A 16790-nucleotide genomic window follows, 5' to 3' on the forward strand; every position below is an offset into this window, starting at 1 on the left:
TGTAAATACAGGAGGAGCTCTGAGAGGCAGTGCTGCAAACTTTGAGAATAAATTGCACCACAGTGGCTGCAGCTACAGATGTCATTATGACCTGGTTTTTAAACTCATGCGCAGCTTGTCAATAAAATGTATATTCTTGTACACGTATAGTCTGGTTAGTAATTTCCTTGTGAAATTCTATATGGCCTGCACAGTGCTCAGTAAGACATGGACTGACCTGTAACCTGATGCTGTTGGCGATGGGAGAGCTGTACAGGTTAATGTAGTGAAGCTGCATGTGGTTGACCAGCATTTCATATACACGGATGGCATGACTTGCAGGCAGGATGTATAGCTTGGTCTGCACATAAAAGAGAAGTTCACATCACTACCTTAGGATGACTATTGCCTTAACACACATCAGGAGAGAAATTGCCGCTTCTTACCTGAAGGATGACCATTAGGCCCAATACAGAGGTTTTTACATCTTCCAAAGATGATGCATCCTGTCCAGAGTCAGCAGGAAGGGTCAGGGATCGTGTCACAATCTAAAAAGAAGAAAAGATGTCATTTACAGACACGAAAACCTAAAGAGGCAAAAAGGAAGGGTGCCTGACTTTACTAATCACTATTCGAGAGATACAAAGGATTCCTTTGTACCCCTTGTAACGGAACCGACCCAGACTGTACTTGGGTACTGCCGTTAGAATATCGCTTCCCCGTCTGAACACCGACCACAGACACCACAGCTGACCATACAATACTAGACGACAACCGTCTTGAAGTAAACCAGAGTGGACTAGTTTATTTTAACACAGATACAAGATATATACACTCAGGGGGACAATACCCCCTCCCTGCATAATGACACAGGGCAGGGCAATCTACATTAAGTAACAAGAGACACCAGACAGTCCTATCAGGAGGGAGGCGGCTGCTGGAGACCCCCCCCCCCCCCACCAAGCCAAAACCCATAAACACATACATCCCATAACAGTTTGCTCCCAAGCAAGACACACAATAGAACAACGAGATGCAACCACATGGCATTAAACAATCAACAACCCCCCCCCCCCACCCCAATATTAGGACAGATCACCCTGTACCCCTAACAGGCACAGGGTGACCTACACATAAGAGGAATTGGGGAACTGATACAGGGGTCTCCCCACCTCTCCAAAGTGAGCTGTGTTCCATAGGCCCCCCACCCAAAGTGACTCCCGTCACACCCCTGTCATCTTGTTCATCCAGAACTGTTGGCTTACAGCACAGACACAGCCTAAAAATAGATAATTATATTGTTTTCTTATAGCCGTTTACAGCTTGTTGGCTTTCATCAGAGTAAGTTTTCGATCCCTTGGCTTCTGAGCATGGTTTGTAGGACAATGTACAGAAAAAAAAAAATCAGGTCATCCTGGACCCACACCAGCCTGTGACTGGGACCATGAAAGGAGAGGCAATGCAGTAATGAGCTCATCTCTCGGTCACCCTGCCTTCTCTGCTATTAAAAGAACCATTTGGCTCCTTTTACTGCTTCTTTTCTCATTTCAGGCTTGTCAAGCAAGATGCCGATAGGTCAAATTCAGACACTTACATTTCTTGCATTAAAAGAATGAAAGTAATTATGCATTAGCCACTTGCTGACAGCACTACAGCCGATAGACAGCTACAGTGCGTTCGTCCAGTTGTGGGAGGATGTTCATGGATGTCCTTCCAGAACCGCGCCTCTTGAGCATCGGGCATGCTCTGAATACTTTGGACACAGCTGATCACACATCGGGGTAAAGGGCTAATCACAGCGACCCTTTACCATGTGATCAGCTGTGCCCATTCACAGCTGATCACACGAAAACAGACTTGTATCAGCAGTCCTGTGCTCACACGTATGTGAAAAAAAGGACAGCCTAGAACCGGCAAGGCTATCAGTACATAGTTAACACTGAATCAGTGCCATCCCATCAGTACAGCCTATCAATGCCCATCAGTGCAGCCTAATCAGCGCACATCAGTGAAAAAGAAAAAAATTACGTATTTGCTAAATTTTATAGCAGAAACTAAGACAGACTTTTATTTTTTTTTTTCAAATCTGTCTTTTTCATTTGTTTAGCAAACAATAAAAAAACAAGTGATCAAATACCAACTAGAAAGCTCTGTCGCAAAAAAAATGATAAAAATGTCAGAGGTACAATGTTGCATGACTGAGTACTTGTCATTCAAAGTAAGACAGCACTGCTAGCTGAAAATTGGCCTGAGTAGGAAGGGGTGAAAGTGCCTGGTATTGAAGTGGTTAAGGATTACAGAGCTGCATTCAATTGTGTCTTTTATAACTGCCTGGGATCCTGCTTTACGTTTTACAGTAGTGGCGTTAAAGTGTAAGTTCCTCCGTGTGTTCTGGAAAATATAAATACAGAAAGCGCATAAAATAAATGACATGACTTTAGAGAAGGCAAAGCCTTACCCTCTCAATGATATCCATTAAACTGTTAAAATGGCAAGAGTGGCAGCATTCTGCCAAGTCAACCAAGAGTTGCGTGGCCAGTTTTCGGACTTGGTGATCTTTATCCTCTGGGATTTGTGCCAGCTGGCAGGTCACCACCTTTTCTATTAGTTCCTCCTGAAAACAAATCACAAGAACAATTCAAGGAGATGCCATGGATACACACAAGCATACAAAATCTTTGCTTTAACTTATAATACAAGACAAAGGATTCTCAGAGCACTACTGGTTATCTAAATTGGCAGAGCACAGCAATAATCTCCTTTCACGTACTCCATTTCGAACTGAACCTCATTTGGAGGTTTCCAAAAGCTGGGGGAGGAACAGGAATGCTGTATACCTGCTGGGACTCAGTCCCTTGCAGGTATACAATTTCAGCTTTAGCTATTGAGCTCTGTAGGCTTCTCTCAGCAGGTAATATGGAGAAAATGGGAGGGTCATTTTGACCTAAACAGGCAAAGACTGTCTACTAAAAATACATACATCGTGTAGACTAAGTCTAAACGGTCAGCAATACAGAAAGGAGTGAAACACACAATTATAATGGGTGAGCACAAAAACACTTCTTGATTTCAAGTAGTTACTTATTGGAGTAGGTTTACAAATATGGCGACCGCGGATAAATTAAACAATTTCTCAAAGCATGGCAAGCAAGATCTTGCTTGCCGTTTCACCCGTACAAGCTGCAATTGGTCCACGAGTTACACCTGGAAGACAATGAAATGTGGTATGGATTTTGCAGGAATCTCCAGACATTAAATAGAAAGGATGAGGCGACCATCCACTTAAGTGGAAGGGTCAACCGGCACAATGTAAGGATACGGGGGAATGAGAATTCGCATGCCGCCCTGGAGGTTTGTGCTGTATCAGAGCAGACTGTGTACGGCCTGTTTATCTTTGAGGGACCAACCGTTACTGGCCAACTGTAGCCACCAATGTGCAAGAATATCCCAAAAAAGTTACATTCTAAACCTGCTGGAAATCAATGACTGTTCTTGTGCTCACCTTATAAATATATGGAAAAAAAAAAAAAAAAAAAAGTACACCAATAGCCCTTTAACACACGCGTTTGGCTTACTAAGGACTTCCCACTAAAAAAGATAATGGATGAACATCTGGATTCCCAGAAGTTTTATCATACAAAGTCTTCCAAAACAAACCTCATAAAACTGTCTGTTGATGCTCAACGCAAAGGATAGGACATCCAAGACTTTCATTCGTACAATACATCGAGCTTCATTCCTGAAAGTGAAAGGACACATCTTTCGTACTAATAAACAGGAACAAGTAGGTAGACTGCACATGCATTGTATGCAAACAAGGCGGCTTAAGGTCTGCCTTTAAAGAATGGAAGCCACTTGGAAAAACGAACACCGGGCCACCATATAAGGCCTGATATTTGCAGCTGAAATCTCTACATTCAATGGACACACAGAGTGGCTTGGGAGCAAGTATGCACAAGTGCTCCTTTAGCAAGTGACTTGCTGTGGGATGCTCTCCGGGGCGGGGGGCTTATGAAGAGGCATAGGCAAGAACGACGTTTGCTATTTAATAAAAATATTAAATATTAAAAATGATGGTTTTACAATCACTTTGTCACTGGGTAGCTGCAGACTAAAAGTGCAGTCAGCTTAGCAGTGATGTAGTCATATTTACTCTACCTATCATATTGGACAATTGATAGGTCAAAAGTTACTAAGAAATTGTTCTGACCTGAAATACTTATCCATCAGCCTCTGCAGATCCTGTATCCACCCCTCCTTTCCCGGGTGGATGGACTGAGCTCTGTAGGTTATCAGGTTCACCACTGAGGCTGCCTAGAAAGACAAGAAAACCATAAAAGATCAATGACACATAGTAAGGTAAGAGATGTGTTTATACTTAGTCCTGTATTAGTTCCCATTCATCAACACAGTTGAGTACTGTCTGGTACTCAACCTTCTGGATGTTTATAATTCCCTTCCCCTCCAGAGGATTTACCAGGCCATTTTTACGATACGGCTAATAAAAACACTGACACTGTACTAAATGACATGGCACTGGGCAGGAAGGTGTTAACGTGGGGCGATCAAAGGGTTAACTGTGTGCTGTTTCACAGTAAGCAGTGTGTGCTTTCAACTGTACAACTGCTTTGTATGGCTCTGCTATGCAGAGCCGTACATAGTGTGCAGGAGCTGACAGGGGAGAGAACTGTATTGTTTACATACAGTTCTCTCCACCGTTGATAATGCTAGGCGATCACTGGGTGCCAGCGAGTAATCACCGGCCGGGACCCGGTGATTGACAGCCGAGGCTACGAATTGTGGCAAGGGTAAGCCTACCCAGAACTGCAAAATCCTAATACATATACACACATATATACATATACACACATACAGTTGCAAGAAAAAGTATGTGAACCCCTTGGGATTACGTGGAGTTTTGTATGAATTGGGCATAAAATGTGCTCTGAACGTCATCTAAGTCACAACAATAGAAGAACACAGTCTGCTGAACATAATACTACACAAACATTAGATGTTGCCATGGTTTAATTGCACATAACATGTAAACATTCACAGTGCAGGAAGGAAAAAGTATGTGAGGCCCTAGCTTAATGACTTCTCCCAGAGCTAATTGGAGCCAGGAGTGAGCCAACCTTGACTCCAATCAGTGTGATATTGGATGTGTTGCTGACAGCTGTCCGGCCCTTAAAAAACACACACCTGTTTTGGGTTTACTGGTTTCAAGAAGCACGTTAACCATGCCTCGCAGAAAAGAGCTCTCAGAAGACCTACGATAAAGAATTGTTGACTTGCATGAAGCTGGAAAGCGTTACAAAAGTATCTCCAAAAGCCTTGATGTTCATGTGTCCACGGTAAGACAGACTGTCTACAAATGGAGAAAGTTTAGCACTGTTGCTACTCTCCCTAGACGTGGTCGTCCTGTAAAAATGACTGCAAGAGCACAGCGCAGAATGCTGCATGAGGTAAAGAAGAATCCCAGAGTGTCAGCTAAAGACCTACAGAAATCTCTGGCACATGCTAACATTTTTGTTGACACATCTACAATAAGGAAAACATTAAACAAGAATGGAGTACATGGGAGGACACCACGGAGGAAGCCATTGCTGTTCAAAAAGAATATTGCAGCACGTTTGAAGTTTGCAAAAGAGCACCTGGATGTTCCACAGCACTACTGGCAAAATATACTGTGGACAGATGAAACCAAGATTGAGTTGTTTGGGAAGAACACACAACACTATGTGTGGAGAAAAAAAGGCACAGCACACCAACATCAAAACCTCATCCCCACTGTAAAACATGGCGGAGGGAGCATCATGGTTTGGGGCTGCTTTGCTGCCTCAGGGCCTGGACGGATTGTTGTCATTGATGGGAAAATGAATTCCAGAGTTTATCAAGACATTTTGCAGGAAAACGTACGACCATCTGTCCGCCAACTGAAGCTCCACAGAGGATGGGTGATGCAACAGGACAATGACCCAAAGCATACAAGTAATTCAACAAAACAATGGCTGCAACAGCACAGAATACGCCTTCTGGAGTGGCCCAGTCAGAGTCCTGACCTCAACCTGATTGAAATGCTGTGGCATGACCTTAAGAGAGCGATTCACACCAGACATCCCACGAATATTGCTACACTGAAACAGTTTTGTGAAGAGGAGTGGTCCAAAATGACTCCAGATCGTTGTGCAGGTCTGATCTGCAACTACAGGAAACGTTTGGTTGAGGTTATTGCTGCCAAAAGGAGGGTCAACCAGTTATTAAGTCCAAAGGTTCACATACTTTTTCCTCCCTGCACTGTGAATGTTTACATGTTATGTGCAATTAAACCATGGCAACAGGTGTTTGTGTAGTATTATGTTCAGCAGACTGTGTTCTTCTATTGTTGTGACTTAGATGACGTTCAGAGCACATTTTATGCCCAATTCATGCAAAACTCCACGTAATCCCAAGGGGTTCACATACTTTTTCTTGCAACTGTATATACATATACACACATATATACACACATATATACACACACACACACACACACACACACACACACACACACACACACACACACACATATATATACACACACACACACACACGATTTTGCACACCCGTTCCGCCTTGTAGCAGTATTTCTGCTATAGGGCGGACGGGAAGTGGTTAAGGTCTTGTCTGTGTGTGCGCTTTGCAGCTATAGGACCCACAACTATTTATGTCACTATGCTGACATACAGAAACAGTACACAGTTGGTTAATACCTTCTTTTCATCCTCTTACTGAGAAGTGAGGTGGATGGGTCACATTGCATGGCGGTTTTCCAACAAGCTGGGAATCTCTCTATGCTATAGCAAGAGTTTCTGACGTCCATCCTAGGGTAGCTAATATGTACCTGATCCTCATTAGGTCAGTTTATTGCTGGGAGGATTTTGCAACTTATGACCAAGCTGGCCATCTACAGCATAATGTTTTGGGTTGCATTCCCTGAATAAACACTAAAATCATTAGGAAGACTATGAACAATGTGAAACTTACAGGCCGATCATCTGAGTGTCTCTCCACCAGTTCAAAAAATCTCTCCTCATCCCCATGGAATTCATTCTGGTCATAGAGCTCCTCCACTGCAGTCAGCAAATTGTGGATGGCAGCCTTCAACTCCAGACTGCGGAGAACCTGAAAACCAACAAAAGACAGCATTGTGAATTTAAGGAAGCCCATAGAAATAAGAGAAGTATCTGTAAATTCAAACATGAATAAATTGTTTGAGGGCTGGTTCACACCAGCTGCAGTCCAGTGCAATTTTTTTTATGCATCAAAAACGCATGGACAGTAGGTTATATGGGTTACAATGGCATAGTTCGGACCAGTTAAGTGCGTTACAGTGCAGTAAAAAAATTAGAATATGCTGCATTTTTTCTGTACTGACGTGTACTGCAAAGTAGCAAAATGCATTAAAAAAAAAAAACGCACTACAGGAAACCTTGGGAAAAAAAAAAAAAAAAAACCACACTGGAACGCATTGAAAATGCATAAAAAAAAAAAAACACAATTAAAAACCCATCCAGAGGGCATTTACACACACACGAAAAAAAAAAAAAGAGAAAGGGAACAACATAAAAATGACTAGAAAAACAAAAAGCAAATACAGATGGCTAAGGAAAGAGTTCATTAGGGACTGTTTAGGGTTTACAAGTGTACGGCCCCTTATAATCAAGCAGCCTGCTCACTATCTGCTCCTAAAACTTCAATGCTCACTACAACAGACCAGAAAATCTGCATATTTATTAGCGAACGACCTTGGCCAAGTTCGTTCCTGTGGATCCTGACTGTAGGCCAGACAGTTATCTTATGTATGTCAAGACAAAATAGTGATGCACCGATACCCCCTTTTTTTCTCTATCAGTGAGTACAAGTAACGATACTTTTGGTCAAGTACTCGCCTATACAGATTACTGATACTTTGCGGTGCGATTTGCATCAATATAAAATGTATGGACGCAAAGAATAGCATGCAATTTGAACAGGAATGCGATACCTGCCCAAAGGGCATGCGGTTTTCCCACTGCTCCTGTGTGAACCCATGCTGCCATAGCCAGAGTTCACACAGGAGTGGTGTAGGGAGGTTTTCCACAGTGGGGAGTGGATGTATACTATGGAAGCAGATGCTCCATATTCTCAGCAGGAGAGGAGAGAAAGCGGTGAGAATTTGAAATCCCCGCTGCTTTCTCTAATCTCCTCACAGGGATGACAGTTCAGGCTAGAGGGCTTGTGAGTGGTCAGCACAATCACATGGACAGTGCTCACCAATCAGATGCCGATTAGCACGTACTGTCATCCCAGCAAGGAGGGGAGAGAAAGCCACTTCACAGCTCTGGGGATTAGAAATCCCTGTGACTTTTGTCACATGGACAGCGCTGATCTTAAGCTTTCTGGCCTGAACTGTCATCCCCTCCACTTTCTCTCCTCTCCCAATGCTGAGAATATGGAGCATCTGCTTCCATAGTAGACATCCCCAAAAGAGGGAAGGTTTTCTGTAGTCAAAGAGAAGAACTGCCAGGGCTAATTAGACTGCTTGATAGAAGATTGCAGAATGCACAGGACAGCTCTGAATTTTTGTGAAAACCAGCAGGTATTTATTTGCAGTTAAAAAATTAAAATGCTTTTCAATCATATGTTTCCTATACTAAAAGGGTGCATATATGAAAAGCTCACTGTTAGGGTTGCATACACTTTAAAGTGGTTGTAAAGGCTGAAGGTTTTTTTTTTTTTTTTTTTAACTTCGTGCATTCAATGCACAAAAGGTAAAAAACTTCTGCGTGCAGCTTTCGCCTCCCAGCACCTCTAAAGACTTACTGGAGCCCCCTTTCGATCCAGAAATGTGCATGAGCACCCTGGCACTCCTGGGTCAATCCCTCCCCACTGGCTGAGACACACAGTGGCTCCCACAACTGCAATCACAGCCAGTGAGCCAATGAGGAGAGAGTGGGGCCAAGCCACGCTCCATGTGTGAATGGACAAATGGAACAGCGGCATGGGAGCAGGCCTGCTCGGTTGCCCCCTCAGCAAGCTGTGTGCTATGGAGGCACTAGGCAGGAGGGAGGAGCCAGGAGCGCAGGCGGGTGACTGGAGAAGAAGAGAATCAGGGCTGCTCTGTGCAAACCCACTGCACAGAGCAGGTAGGTATGACATGTTTGTTATTCTTAAACAAGCTTAAAATCTGACCTTACTAAAACAAGTATTTGGGTGACAAACAACTACAGAACCAAAATATCAGCTTGGGGAGGACTAAATCTTTAAAGAGGACCTCTACTGTGAAAGCTGTGCCCCCCCCACCAAATCATATATTAATTTCTAAATGAAGGTGTATGCTGTGACTTTAGATGTCCTTCAATATTTAAGTTTTTCCTATAACATTGGAAACATATGCTGAGTTCAGTTTTACTTTTAGTCAAAAGTTGCAACATAGGCCAAGCTGACCGTCTATATAAAAGGTGACCATAGAAAGGGATAAAATCCCATTAGGAATTCGGAAAATACAGGACAAGTTCTTCCCTTTGGCAATCGAGTACCTGTAGCTGCTGGAACAACCTTTCGATGACAGCCAGGAGCACATCCCACGTTGCCGCCTGCAGTTCTCGCCCATATTTCTTTATGAGTCTTGTGATGGACAGGACAATCTCATAAGAAACCACAGCATTTGGGCAATTCATAGCCTGACCAGAAAAATGAAAAGATATATGTCAAAGAGAAGTTCTATAGTCCGGCATTAAGGAAAGAGTCATGCAATGGAAAATATTTGGCTCAACCTCAAACAAACCTTTTGTTTCTAGTTTAGGATAGAGAGAAGTAATATTTATTCTACTGCCAGGTCTTTTAAATACAATATTTAATTTATTTCAGGTACTTATATGGTGCTGTCAATTTACGCAGCGCTTTACATATATATTGTACATTCACATCAGTCCCTAACCCTCAAGGTGTGTACAATCTAAGGTCCCTAACTTACATTCATACATACACATACTAGGGACAATTTAGACAGGAGCCAATTCACCTACCAGCATGTCTTTGGAGTGTGGGAGGAAACCCACAGAGGCACAGGGAGAACATGCAAACTCCAGGCAGGTGGTGCCGCAGCTGGGATTCGAACCAAGGACCCTAGTGCTGCCAGGCGGAAGTGCTAACCACTAAGCCACTGTGCCACCCAGTGGCTTAGTGGTTATATAAGCCCGGGTTCACACTGATGCGGTGCAGAATAAGTGTAAACCATTTTATTGGCAGGTCCAGAATGGAGCCTTAAACCATACTTAAAAATTATATACTTTATTAAGCCATTATGATTTAGCAACCAGCCTATCCTGAAAATAAAATGATCTGGTGGGTTGTTACAGCTCAACACACATCGATAAGTTTGAGTCTCTTGAACCATATCCTACCTTTAGAAATGACGGGAGCACAGATATTGGAGAATTCTTCAAACAGAAGAGCCTGTGTGCTCCCCAGAGCCCCATCCCAACAAAGAAGACCGCTCCTCTCAACAACGGGGCGTCTTCCCAATACACCCTGGAACAGAAGAGACCACAGATGAGGAGTCAATCAGCTGCATGCTTGGGTGTTGGATAAGCAAAGGGAGTGCACGAGACAGACACCTTCCTTGAATTTAGAGGGTACAAACACAATCTTGTTTCTGAAGCTTAGTGCCAGAAATCTATGGAGCTTCACGACTCAGTGAATCATAGTAAAGCTTCCTTTTCAAGAAGCCCCTACAATTACTATTAAGAGATTAGCCACATAGGGAGTGCATGGGTTACATGGCTTGGTCAACTGAAACTTGTGAACAGTAAAGCACAACCATTAAGCAGCACCACAAAAAAGGAACAGAGCACGTGTGTAAGGACAACATGGCTGCTCCTTAAACACGAGAATTACAAATTACTTGCAGAAAAAAAAAAAAAAACATTTAAAGCGGAGTTCCACCCAAAAGTGGAAGCTCCACTACTCTACCTTGTGCCCACCTCCGCTGCCACATTTGGCACCTTTTGGGAGGGAGAGAGGAACGGGTACCTGGTCTTGACAGGTACTTGCTCCCACTTCCAGCTCAATGCACCGAGGCCAACCAAACCCCCCCCCCCCCCCCCCAGCCCTCTGGGACACTTCCAAAGGTCCCAGAGGAATGTGACCCATTCACAAAGCGCAGCACACACTGCGCATGCGCAGTAGGAGATCGGCTTCACTGCTGGTTTCCCTTAGTCATGATGGCGGCGCCAGCACTTGACAGCCGAATGAAGAATCGGCTCGGGATGACGACACCACTGGATGCATGGACAGGTAAGTGCACGAATATTAAAAGTCAGCAGCCACATTATTTGTAGCTGTTGACTTAACTTTTTTTTTTTTTCTGGGAGATGGCAATGGCCGGAATTCATCAATATGTCCTAATAATTTAAAGTGTTGATGGACATCAAGCTGATTTCTTTTGCATGATTATTTAAGGCTGAACTCTGGTTAAATTGGCCTTCCCATGTGCACCTTGCTGTAAAGGCTAGTTATAGGTTGGGGTGGTTGCCATTTTTTTGCAAAATTCACAAGTTCCCCTTACAGCGGGGCTACCAACACTGCAAGGGTTAAATGCTCGTTATTCTCTAGGGACAGCATAAACCACAAATATACTTGCCTTATTCCTTGCTCCCCCCCTTCTGACTCTCCAGGTTATGGGTGGGCCCTCAGTGTCCTCACATGCAATGCAATACCACTGGTCCTGCATTTTACACAATGATATCAGAGTGCAACTAATAGAAGGGCAAAGAGCAGTGGCTTTGTGGGGACAGAAGGAAGCCTGCAGAAGCGAGGAATAAGGTGAGCAAAACTACTGTTTTTGTTCCCGTTATACACAAATGAACATTTAAAGAAGAACTGCTGCAATACCAGAAAAAAATGCTTTGTAAATCCCTGTGAACATAGCACTTAAAAATTGAGCAATGGTGGAAGTAAACCCCATTTTGATTTTTCTTAACAGGTAAAATTATACAAAAGCTTACCTGTAGGTTACGTGAATATCTCCTAAACATGCACCGTTAAGGAGAAATTAGCTTGGCTGACAGTCTGTGACATCACTGGCGCATGAGCTCTGAAGGAATGGCATACCCATGCTCTGTGCCGCGGCCATGGCTGCCGCGTGCATGTGCAGGTGTGACATCACCACGGCTCGGCCATTCAAGCGGCCACAGCCTGTGAACCCGGAAGGAAGACTGGGGGAAGACGTGCCACTGGAGGGCTTTGTTTCAAGGTAAGTCTTTCATAATGTGCTACTATGCAATGATAGATTGTAAGCTCGAAAGAGCAAGGCCCTCAATCCCCTCATGTTTTGCATTGTATTGTTATGTCACATGTTCTGTCCCCCTTTGTAATGTACAGCGCTGAGCAAACTATTGGCGCTTTATAAATACTGTATAATAATAACAATGATACTAGCACATTATGACTTTACCTTGCAGGGAAACAAAAAAAAAAAAAAAAAAAAAACTTTTTAGATAAAATTTATTTTCTTCTGTCATGGGTGTTCCCAGAGGGAGAGGTACAGTTGGCAATGAGCCATACCTGCAATTCTGTGTATCCTCATTTCTCCTGTTTAGCACAAAATCTGGTCCTGCAGCCTGCTATTCAGGGGAATGGAAACAGTGGAAACTGTCAGCTTGTATTTTGAATGATTGCAGCTAGATATAAGGGCTTTCATTCACAAAAACAAAATCTGACAACAGCACAAGCCAGGTACTACCATTGCCCAAAGACTAGTGTAGTACTTGGCCTGTGCTGTTGTCAGATTTTGTTTCTGAGAATTAAAGCCCTTATATCTAGCTGCAATCATTCACCACACAAGCTGACAGTTTCCACTCTCTCCGTTACCCTGATTAGCAGGTCTACTCTGTGCAAAATAAGCAGCAGAAAAAGAGACAAGACAGTGCACAATGGAACGATGTACTGTCTAGCAGTTTATGTGAAGGTGGGGGGGCGCAGGGTCTGTGAAGGCTCTATGTACACGGTCTGTTGTGCTACCTCTCCTCCTGAGCTATCACTAGGAACACTGATCAACAGAGATGGCAATGAAGTTGAATAGCTAGGTGGATGGGCAGGGCTGTCTGACAACACTTGCATGCATTTAGATGGGTGCAAGTGTTATGTGCACAAAATCCCCCCCTTTGTGGGACGGAGGGTTGTTTAACCTCCCTAGCGGTCTGATTATGTCCATATTTCTGTGCGCAAAGCGGTAAATTTTTTTGCATGGAAATATGTAGTTTTTTTATTGTAGGCCTGTAATTTTTAGGAATAACTCACTGAAATCTGTCCGAACAAGAGTCTAGTAAACATCACGGTTATGATAAAATTTGAAATGCCAAATCATAAATTATAATTTAATAGATAATCATAAAAAGTAATATAATAATAAATTTAATTCAATAATATAATCAAACCAAAAACACTGAAATTTGAAATAGAGCGCACATCACTGAGCAAAGTCGCAAAATCATTTTCAGTGTCTGATGACGAATTTCCCCACGAATCATCACTCAATTCTGCAAGTGGTTCTGATTTACTATCGCTGTTCTCTAGCCGGTCTAAAACCGCTTTTGACATAAAGGGACGCATTTTGGACGCCATGGACGTTTCTCAGTTTCCAGGCAAAAAGAACAGTAAAAATGCAGGCAGGGCGCAGGACAAAGCACTCGGGACAAAATGTATGTGAAATGGTTTGATACAGGAATGTTATACTATGTGATTTTAGTGTATTTAGTGAATGTCACTTTTTGTCATTTTAAAATTTCCCGCCGTTCCGTCCCCCGTACATCCCGACGCTCGCAGGGGATGGAACCCAGATGTCAGATGCCAACATCCGCCGGAGGACATTACCGGGGACACTGCAGGAGGGGCATCGCGGGATCGCAGGACAAGGTAAGTGAAGAACATATCCCGGAGCAGCGCTGCATGGTAAGCCCGAGTGTAGCTCGGGGTTACCTCTTGTGGTACTGAAACTTTACCCCGAGCTACACTCGGGAAGACCTCCAGGGAGGTTAATAAGCTGTCTTCTAGAAATGGTGGTTTTTTAAAACTGGCTGTAGATGGATGGAGGAATGCCTCTACCCAAACACTGTACTCTGACAGCGGCTCCTGCTGCTGTCAAAACACAATGAATGGCGGCTGCAACCAAGAAACAAGAAAGGTTTTCCAACATTCTCCCTTCCACAAAGTTGATCAAATTATCAACTTCTGTCGAGCTGGGACAGCCACAAACTGATTAGAATTCGGCCAGCCCTTTTGTGAACCTGCAGAATCTCAATGTGTCTATGGCCAGCTTAAAACCATATCAAACCCAAAATTGAATATATTGCATCTTACCAATCATAAGATGTGGTGGCTGCATTTGTTTTTTTTCCCCCTTGGTTTTCACCTGGTGATCTGGACAGTAACATCTCCTGCATCAGAGTGCACCCACTCTGCATGAATGAGCACAGGGGGTGTCTTTTGACAGTAGCATTGTCAGTCGGGGGGGGGGGGGGGGGGGAGTTAGATTTACTAGCAGCTTTAAATACACTAACAAATCGAAGGCAAAAAAATTAAGCCAACAGCTTACAAGCCGTTACATCAGTTTTTTTCCCTTTTGGAATAAAGGTTTTACATAAATAAAAGTGGATCATTGTAAGCACCCCTGCCAGTGTTGAATGGCTTGCCTCATCCCTGTAACTGCAAGAAAGCTTGTGCTTTTGAAAAACAACAAAGTGTTGCCAAATCCACAACAGTGAAATCAGTCTGTATATGCAGTAATGCATGCTTGTTATACTGTGGAACCTAAGGGGTTACTCCTCTACATTGTGTAAAAAGGATGTTTAATCCTGTTTTCTATGATACTCCCTTTTTACTGTCCCCAATCCATCTTCTGAGCCCTAGGAGGCACTCTGAACATACTCTGTTTGGTGTGTATTGCTAAAGAGTTTTATTTTTTGGAGGGTGCATATGATTGGCACAGGTCCAATCAGCACTGTCCAGATGGTCAGGAGTCATGCAGCCTCATAAGACAGTCAGAGAATGAAAACTCATCCTACAAGCAGGAGCACCAGATGAAAATAGATGAAACAAAACCTAAAAAAGAAAACCAATACAGCCATCACATCTAAGAATCGGTAAGCTGAAATAATTTAAAAAAAAAAAAATGGTTTGGTTTTGGATTTATTACTGCTTTGTCCCATTCAGTACAGGGGGGAGCACTGTTGCAATGGTCACTTTTTTTTTTTTTTTTTTTTTTTTTTTTTTTAAGTCCGCAAACGTGCAGATAACGAAAAAACCCGTAAGTGAATCACAAAAAAAGTGCAAGTGTAAAACACCACACGAAAAAGTGCACTTAGGGGTGTGCTTTGTCCTTTCCCCAAAGGGGATGGACCACTACCCTGATCCCCCGGGGCACAAAGCACCTGACAGGGACAAGGTTCCCATTTGGTCCTCCTGGACAAAAGGCCTGGTGGACCACCGTTCCTTGTGGCCAGCTAAAGCCAGCCACACAGTACTTGGCCAGTCACTTTTGCTTTACCTGCAACCCAGCTTAAAAAAAGAAAACCTGTGGAAAGACTACTTTTTCTAAGCTCTACAGTGACTCACTTGTCTTCCATGATGCGGCTCATGGTATAAATAGCGCTGTGACCGAGGTGTGTTCCCAAGAGGTTTCGCATCAGCTGACGAAACAGAAAAGAAATATTTATTCTAGGTGACAGAAATAAACTGGATACAATCAAAGTCATAAAAAAGCAGCAAGGGCAAAAAATAACTCAATTTGGAGACACCAACTTATAAGGCCTTCATAGAGAATTTACATACATGTAAGAAAACAGAATTCTATATACCCCTGCGTTGCACCTTAAATTTAGGACTCATGTAGATGAGCATCAATGTCAAATGCAGCTTTTGACACACAAAGAAAAAAAAACAAAAAAAACCCCCAAAAAACTACCTGAAATCCCAATGTCCCTAAGTAGGACCTGCTACATTAAGAGAAGTGCAATGCAATGCCAAGCTGTTAAGTGCAGGCTCTGAACGATCATCTAGACCGTTCCATTAAAGTCGATGGGAATCTGCCGATTTGCGTTTATAACCCACTTCAAATAGGCGAAAGCAAGCCCTTGTACACATTGCAGCATCGATTCTCACCTTCCAGCAGGGCTCGCACAGCTCTTTGACATTAATTGTTCGGCAAAGTGTGATGACAAATGTTGGGATGCTCTCTGACGGCAGACAGTTGTAACATACCACAGCATCCAGGACCTTTAGAGACACCTAGAAAATACAAAAACACCAGCTCAACTCTCCGGTGACAAAGAAGCCCTTCAAATTTTTTTTACTCTGAAATTCCTACTAGCCATACGGTTATCTTCTGCATACCATATCAAAATCATCTAGATGAAGGCCTACATTGCCAAAAGTAGATGCAGTGCAGAAATTGACATGTCTTCTGGTCAATTGAAGGTATAAAATAAAAATAAAAATGACACTCCATAGCATAAATCGAAGGGATACCAGATCAGGGACTCGAGAGACTATGCTCACTTGCCCTTGTTGAGGACATAACCCATGGTGGAAGCTGTGCTAAGTGCTAGTCCTCAGTATTGCCTGTAGGCTCCCTCCATGCAGCTGACCTTTTAGCTGCTGCTGACTTACCGTGCTTTGTTCTGCACTGTCTTTGTGCGGAGGTGGCCATCTTGGTAGAAAAAGGACTTTTCTTCCTCATACCAAAGCTGCCCTTCTGATAATTCGTGCGGTAATATTAAAGGAGAGGTTCA

The 16790-nt window shown here is 43.2% G+C and overlaps 1 protein-coding gene across 5 annotated transcripts in view; it reads right to left on the reverse strand.

Annotated features, from left to right (window-relative positions):
• Nucleotides 1–16790, reverse strand: part of TSC2 (TSC complex subunit 2) — a 102471-nt gene that overhangs the window by 61631 nt on the left and 24050 nt on the right. For all 5 annotated transcript variants that reach the window (XM_089686817.1, XM_089686816.1, XM_089686814.1 and 2 more), the window contains exons 8-17: nucleotides 16162–16287; nucleotides 15616–15689; nucleotides 10407–10533; nucleotides 9540–9683; nucleotides 7006–7143; nucleotides 4190–4293; nucleotides 3637–3718; nucleotides 2438–2593; nucleotides 426–527; nucleotides 218–340 (exon numbers count right to left, since the gene is read on the reverse strand). In XM_089686817.1, coding sequence (XP_089542943.1) covers nucleotides 218–340; nucleotides 426–527; nucleotides 2438–2593; nucleotides 3637–3718; nucleotides 4190–4293; nucleotides 7006–7143; nucleotides 9540–9683; nucleotides 10407–10533; nucleotides 15616–15689; nucleotides 16162–16287 — 1176 coding nt within the window. The remainder of the gene's footprint in view (nucleotides 1–217; nucleotides 341–425; nucleotides 528–2437; nucleotides 2594–3636; nucleotides 3719–4189; nucleotides 4294–7005; nucleotides 7144–9539; nucleotides 9684–10406; nucleotides 10534–15615; nucleotides 15690–16161; nucleotides 16288–16790) is intronic.

Source organism: Staurois parvus, unplaced genomic scaffold (assembly GCF_062004578.1).
Source record: "Staurois parvus isolate SC_StPar_1 unplaced genomic scaffold, SC_StPar_1.0 ptg000412l, whole genome shotgun sequence".
NCBI classification, from domain to species: domain Eukaryota; kingdom Metazoa; phylum Chordata; class Amphibia; order Anura; family Ranidae; genus Staurois; species Staurois parvus.